Source organism: Adiantum capillus-veneris, chromosome 4, assembly GCF_014529385.1.
Source record: "Adiantum capillus-veneris isolate H3 chromosome 4, ASM1452938v2, whole genome shotgun sequence".
Taxonomy (NCBI): Eukaryota; Viridiplantae; Streptophyta; class Polypodiopsida; order Polypodiales; family Pteridaceae; genus Adiantum; species Adiantum capillus-veneris.
The window spans coordinates 79,098,540-79,105,998 of NC_140934.1; the positions used below are offsets into that span (position 1 = coordinate 79,098,540).

The window sequence follows — 7,459 nt, forward strand, 5'->3', positions numbered from 1 at the left end:
TCTAGCGGTCCTTGAGTAACAATGTCATCTGGGAATCTCTCACCTTCGCGTAAATCCCGCAATCAATGCATTCCAAGAGGCCACATTCCGAACACGAATCTCTTCAAGCACTTTTTGTGCTTTCGTAAAACAACATCACATTTAGTATACACATCGGCCAAGCAGTGCCTAACAACTTATTTTTCTCCAACAATCCGCAGTAGTGTTGGCCTTTCCCCGCAATCATTGGATTCCAAGAGACATCATTTCAGACATGATACCCCTAAAGCACTTGTTGCTCCCGCATATCAAAACATGGATGAAGCTCAAAATTCCAAAATGGCACACCGATCGAGCGGGTCGAACTGGTACGGAGCCGACCCTTGGTGAATCTTCATCGGCCAATATCTTGGCGACTCAGACTCCGATCACTGATCTGAAAAGACCAACGCGCTCCACAAAGTGAGCACTTCAAGCCCGTGTATTCATTTTATTTTTGTCACCTCATCTGCAGTTGCCCAATACGGTACAGATCTGCAATTGACTTGAACTTTAAACTGCCATAACTTCTTCATTGTAGCTCCAATCGATGAGCCGTAAAGACAAGCCGATAGAGCACTTCAAGCACTCCAGTTTTGGATCATAATATCCCATCTATTCTCACTTCAAGCATAGCCCTTTTTAGCATCATTAAGGCATCATTTGGCCCTTTAAAGCTACATCTGGCATACATTTATAATTAAACTTGACGTGTTATCAAGCCTTGATCACTGCTCAGTGAATGTGTAGGCTTCAAAGAAGCTTAGCTTGCATTTCTCTGCTCTTTTTCTTATAATGGAAGCGGAGCTGCACGACACCGCAGTGGTATGCATGCCAAATGTAGCCCTTTGCAGGTCAAGTATTGTTTTTTTGAGCTTTGTTAATAGTCGGAAGCAACTATGGTATCTATGCCAAAAGGGATAGTCAAGATCCGCGGGTGCCGGGATTTTCATGTGCTTGAGGATGTGAGTTTTTTGTTTGTCAATCGAATCCCCAAGCAAGTGGATATCCCTTTGATGTTGTCGACGTTCGTGATGGTTGTCACTTCTATTAGCGGGTATCTTGACACCTTGGAGCGGCTTTTATGCTCTTTTGTGGCTATCAAGCCTTGGTATAGGAGCATGCACCCTTGTGGTATGGTATGAAGGGCCGGCATCAATATGGCCAAGTGTCGATTGCTTTCGGTGGGAACATTGCCCAAGCCCGGAGTTAAAAAAAAGGAAAAACGTGTTTTTTAAAGGTTGCAACACGAAAAAGAAACGAGCTACTGGAGGGTGGCTGGATGCTTGGAGGAAAGAGTTGCCATCTGGAGGGTTGCATGGGGTGACGCCATCTGGATACAGGGGGGGAACTCGTTGCATGGGAAAAGGAGGCCCGCCAGTGGCAAGAAAAGAGAAGAGCTCCAAGAGCTCCGAAAAGGAGATAGGCTCGAGCCGCTAGTGATTGGGGGCCTCAAGGGAGCGCTGCAGAGGAGGAGAAGGCGGCCATGAGCAAGGGGGTGGGGGCATCCAAGTAGTGCTACAGGGGGTTCCATATAGAGAGGCCACCAATGGGATGGTGAAGGGCAGCCCACACCAAGAAGAGGGAAGAGCTGAAGAGGAGCATCATCTGGAGGAGGTTGAGAGGAGGAGGAGAAGTTTCTGAAGGGGGGTTGAGCATAGCAAAAAGGGGAGGCTGAGGAAAGGATCTCTCAAAGAACACTAAAGAGGAGTGCTATCCAAGATTTCGAGCTGCAAGGGAAGAAGATAGCGTTGAAGGAGGGTAGCCATAGCGCAATAAGTATGGGTTGTCCGAGGCCGCGAGCCACAGAGAAGGAAGCCTCCAGGCAGCAGCATGGAATAAGGGTTGGAGGTTGATCGTCTTCATTGAAGATCATCGAGAAGGATGGAAACATTTATGCTCCAAAACATTGGTATTATGGGCTCCATCATTGCCCAACTGTGTGATAAGATACTGCCATGATATCGATCCATTCCAATCACCAACCAATGATTATTGTCTCTCTCATCCTCATGTCTCGTTAGGCATAACCATGTCTGGGTTTTCGGTGTGTGTCGAGTGCATGAGTTTATAAGTGGGGAAACATTATAGGCCAAGCGTGTGCCTTGTTGCATAGGAATTTGTGAATGTAGAAGTTTAATATGCTTTGAGGTGTGTGAAATCAGGGAGTCGAGAGTCTGGGTGAATGAAGGTTGTAAGCTTATAAGCAAATTTGTGTTTTCATCAATCTAGAATTGTGTGAGAGTGTCAAGGTTGTTTTGCCTGGCATAAGGTTCTTTGAAAGAGGTGGAAGCTTAAGCCAATCTTGCTTGCTTTGTGATCAAGTCTATGCAATTAGGGTTGGTTGGGTACGGGTTTGGTTAGTAGTCTTTTGCAGATTGGGAGTCTGAGTGTGTGATTAGTAGGGGATAGGGTGTTGTGAGATCCCTGGGCTATATGTGATTAGTAGGGGATAGGGTGTTGTGAGATCACTGGGCTATAGAGAGGCATTCACCAAGTGTGCTGGTGGTTTTCCCATTTCCCCCTTTCCATCTTGTGGTGCCCCCACTAAGGATCCACTAATTGCTTCCTAACCAAGTGTTCGTGAATCAAGATGAAGCAGGAGTTTGGTCCAGTGTTCAAAGGAGATGAAGATGCTAACGATTGGAGTGCCCATTTTGAGCTATTTATGATGGCAGTATCGTAGATGCCAGCTGATGAAGCAAAGCTCCGGGTTCTACCTTTGGTGCTGCGAGGTAAAGCAGAAGTTTGGTTCGATGGCTTAGAAGATGTGCACAAGTAGAACTAGATCAGATTTTGAGAGCACTTTTTACAAAGGTATCGAAGGGTGGTGTCGGCTTTGGAAGCAGATGTAAAGATCAAAGGCTTGCAGCAGGAAGTAAGTGAAACTTTTGATGCTTTTGTTGATAAATTTGAAGCTTATTGGGGGGATTTTGTGGCTGCTACCCAAGCAAAAAATGCGGGATATTTTAAATGGAAAAGGTTTCTATCTTGCTTGCATCCCTATTTCGTGAGAGAGTGGATTATGAAGATCCAAGTACCTATGATGACGCAGCCAAAGTCGCCAGAGCAAAGAGTCGAAAGATGAAGAAGAAGATGGAGGCAGGATTGTTGCAATCTACAATCACGGTAGCTAGTGGACCTAGGCCCAAACAGATTGAGGAGCATCAAAAGGTAAAAGCTCATTTTCTTGATATGCATTTGATCAAAGAACATGAAGCTGATGCTAGGCTAGAAAAGGTAGAAGAAGTGCCAATCAGGTCTCAAAAGATATGGAGGGGCATATTCAGAGTGCCACCTAGTTTGCTTCCTCAAGAGGACGAGGTGATAGAAGATCGTAAAGAAGAGGTGTTAGCTCTAGAGCCAGCAACGAGGCAGACAACAAAGGTGCGAGAACCAGTAAGATTAGAAGAAGAGTCTGAAAGTTCTCATAGCTCCACAAGAAGTTTGGATATGGATGCTACATGGGAGACAGAATCCCGGTCTTCTAGGTATGAGATTTATGATGTTTTTCATGTAGATGAAGTGGAAAAATATGTATGTGAGTTGCCTGCCAGCCAGCTAAATGTCGAAGAGAAGTATAGTGTTGCACCTTGTGTGAATTTGCGAGTCGAGCAGCCCTATCAAATGTCTTGTGATGGTGAAAGAGGTATGGTTTGATTGTGAATCCAACCTAAGTCAAGAGCAGGTTTTTGAGGATGACTTGCAAGAGATAGGAATAGAAACTGTGGTAGGTCAAGTTGATTTTTCTATGCAGGGGGTGGGGCAACTTTGCCTTGATGGGCATGTCGAGGTGTACTTTGAAGTTTCAGAGTTTGTGTGTAACCGTGGAGAGCTAGCTCCGGTAGATGACTCTACGGAAACTCATACAGGTGCAGCCTATAAGGGAGAGGCTCCATGCAAAGAGGAAGGTGCCACCAACCTTGCAGGTGATGAGGTATTTGAACAGGTTGAAGCTCTAGCAAGTCATGCTCTTAAGTCTGAAAAGATGGTTTTGGAGCCATGTTTAGAGGGTTTGGATACAGGTTTGCAAAGGGATCACGTTTGCTTGGCTATGTAGCAGGTGGAGGCAAATTGAAGGGTTTTGCTATTTTATGTGATGCTATGGATACATGTGTTATTGGAGGTTTCTTTACAGGTATTTTTGTGTCAGTGGTGAGGTTTTTTTGAAGTGGCCTATACTATGGAGGGTTCTGCAGCACATGGCAGGATAGTTGCTTATGATTCAGGTTTCTCAAGTGATGGAAAGTATGCTTATAGCAGACACGAAGACTTACAAAGCTCCATGCTATGAAGAGCTAAAAGGGTCATGGCGTGTCTATTGGCCTACAAGTGCAAAGAAGAGCTTTCTCAATGTGCATGCTTTACAGGTGGATGACCACGACCATTGTTTTGTTTCTGATCCAGGTGGAGCCTACACTATGATTGGGGAAGCTGTGAGCTTTCCATTTGACCCTGGCGGGTGATGCAGTAGCAGATGATTTTCTCTCTATATCTATCCTATCTATATAGCCACTATTTCTTATGCAGTCTATGTAGCTATCTTATATCATTCTCCGTATACAGTCTTATTTTATAGAAATAATGCTATGGTTGAGCATGAATGATCAACAATGGTGCACCCAAGCCGTGTCGACCCGAGAAATTGTCAGCAACAGGTGCATGGCAGCAGACAGATTGATGATAGCGTACTTGGATAGATATTAGATGCAGTTTTGAGCAAGTACCGCACTGGTATGCATGCCAAATGTGGCCCTTTACAAGTCAAGTATTGTTTTTTTGATCTTTGTTAATAGTCGGAAGAAACTATGGTATGTATGCCAAAAGGGATGGTCAAGATACGCGGGTGCAGGGCTTTTCATGTGCTTGAGGATATGAGATTTTTGTTTGTTAATCGAGTCCCCAAGCAAGTGGATATCCCTTTGATGTTGTCGACGTTCGTGACGGTTGGCGCTTCTATTGGCGGGTATCTTGACACCTTGGAGCGGCTTTTATGCACTTTTGTGGCTATCAAGCCCTGGTATAGGAGCATGCCCCCTTGTGGTATGGTATGAAGGGCTGGTATCAATATGGCCAAGTGATGGGAGCATTGCCCAAGCCCGGAGTTAGAAAAAAGGGCAAAAAACGTTTTTTAAAGGTTGCAACAGGAAAAAAAAAACGAGCTACTGGAGGGTGCCGGGCTACTTGACGGAAAGAGGTGCCATCTGGAGGGTTGGAGGGTTGCATGGGGTGGCACCATTTGGATACAGGAGGGGCACTGGCTGCATGGGAAAAGGAGGCCCGCCAATGGCAGGAAAAGAGAAGAGCTCCGAAAAGGAGACACGCTCGAGCCACCAGTGATTGGGGGCCTCAAGGGAGCGTTGCAGAGGAGAAGAAGGCGGCCATGAGCAAGGGGGAGGGGACATCCAAGTAGTGTTGCAGGGGGTTAAATATACAGAGGCCACCAATGGGGTGGTGAAGGGCAGCCCACGCCAAGAAGAGGGAAGTGTTGAAGAGGAGCATCATCTGGAGGAGGTTGAGAGGAGGAGGAGAAGTTTATGAAGGGGGATTGAGCATAGCAAAAGGGGGAGGCTGAGGAAAGTATCTCTCAGAGAACACTAAAGAGGAGTGCTATCCAAGATTGCGAGCTTCAAGGGAAGAAGATAGCACTGAAGGAGGGCAGCCATAGTGCAATAAGTATGGGTTGTCCGAGGCCTCGAGCCACGGAGAAAGAAGTCGCCAGGCGGGAGCATGGAAGAAGGGTTGGAGGTTGATCCTGTTCGTAGAAGATCATCGAGAAGGATGGAAACATTTATGCTCCAAAACATTGGTATTATGGACTCCATCATTGCCCAACTGTGTGATAACATACTACCATGATATCGATCCATTCCAGTCAGCAACCAATGATTATTGTCTCTCTTATCCTCATGTCTTGTTAGGCATAACCATTTATGGATTTTTGGTGTGTGTCGAGTGCATGAGTGTATATGTGGAGAAACATTATAGGCCAAGCGTGTGCCTTGTTGCATAGGAATTTGTGAATGTTAGAAGTTTAATATGCTTTGAGGTGTGTGAAATCGGGCAGTCGAGAGTCTGGGTGAAAGAAGGTTGTAAGCTTATAAGCAAATTTTTCTTTTCATCAATCTCGAATTGTCTGAAAGTGTCAAGGTTGTTTTGCTTGGCATAAGGTTCTTTGAAAGAGGTGGAAGCTTAAGCCAAGCTTGCTTGCTTTGTGGTCAAGTCTATGCAATTAGGGTTGGCTGGGTACGGGTTTGGCTTGTAGTCTTTTGCAGATTGGGAGTCTGAGTGTGTGATTAGAAGGGGATAGGGGTGTTGTGAGATCCCTGGGCTATAGAGAGGCATTCACCAAGTGTGCTGGTGGTTTTCCCGTTTCCCCCTTTCCACCGCGTTGAAGTAAACAAAAGGGTTACAAATGAGTGCCTCCATACAATGAGGTCATCGGCATATGCATCTGTTGTGGAGTGGGACGACAGATAATAGCCATGCGGCAAGGTCTACGATAGACACAACTGTTGCAGGAGAGGTAGCTGACAGAATGCACGGTTCGGCTTGGGAGTGCAGGCTAAGAAAAGTTTTTTTTAGTTTTTATTGAATGAGCTGACTTACACTGCCACTCAACGAATTGGCCGGGCTGGTTAGTGCAATGAATGGGAGCATGATACCTGAACGTGTACAACTCGATTCTTGATATCTAAAGGGAATTTCACTTACCATTCCACGAAGCATAAGGATGTGGAGGAATCTTTGTAGATACAAATGAATAAAGTAAAGTATATATGTGCCTATAATTTTTTGGGGGGAAAAAGTACGGATGGAATTTTACATTGATGCCAATTTGATTGAGTAACCAAAGCAGAGGTCGACGCATGCATGTGGGCGAGCAACCAAAGCAGAGATCGTCGATGCAGGTGGCATAGAGCTGAGCACGAAGGCCATAAGTAGCAGTAGGAAACAATGCAGATAAAGGAGGGAGTTGCAATTTATATGTAGATTGTTAACACCGAAAGAGCTCTGCCGAGGTCGATAGCTGAATTGCCAGGCCAATCTATCCGAGTTCAAACCTACGAAATGACTCCGGTTTTTGCTACTCTGTGTGCGCGAAAGAAAGAGGATGGAATCCACATCTTCCCATGCATATTCGTGTGTCATATCATATAGAAGAAGAAGCCAGTAAAGACAAAAACAATTTTTTTCCAAAAACAAAATAGGAAAAAGAAAGTGAAACATTGTCGGAGGTAAATTATTCCTCATAGTTCAATGAGCGTAAAGCCTTCTTTTTTTCGCACTAAGGCGGAAAGAATCAAAAGAAGACAAGGATTATACCAGGTAAAAAGGTAAAAAACATTCTGCATTGTGCTTTTTGTACTAATAGATCCCAGGTAAAGCTTAGGAGGTAGCTTTGTATCAGATTTAGCAGACTCTGACCATGTTTTAAAAA

General features: G+C 45.0%; 1 protein-coding gene across 1 annotated transcript; it reads left to right on the forward strand.

Moving 5' to 3' along the window:
• Positions 1–1,419: 1,419 nt before the first annotated feature.
• LOC147459470 (uncharacterized) lies at positions 1,420–6,124 on the forward strand. The gene has a single exon (XM_086510734.1). The coding sequence runs from the start codon at positions 2,992–2,994 to the stop codon at positions 3,676–3,678; it is 687 nt and encodes a 228-aa protein (XP_086366860.1). The 5' UTR covers positions 1,420–2,991; the 3' UTR covers positions 3,679–6,124.
• Positions 6,125–7,459: the final 1,335 nt, after the last annotated feature.

Excerpts from the sequence above, each read along its gene's own strand:
- LOC147459470 (XM_086510734.1), top strand. The coding sequence starts at position 2,992 with ATGGAAAAGGTTTCTATCTTGCTTGCATCCCTATTTCGTGAGAGAGTG.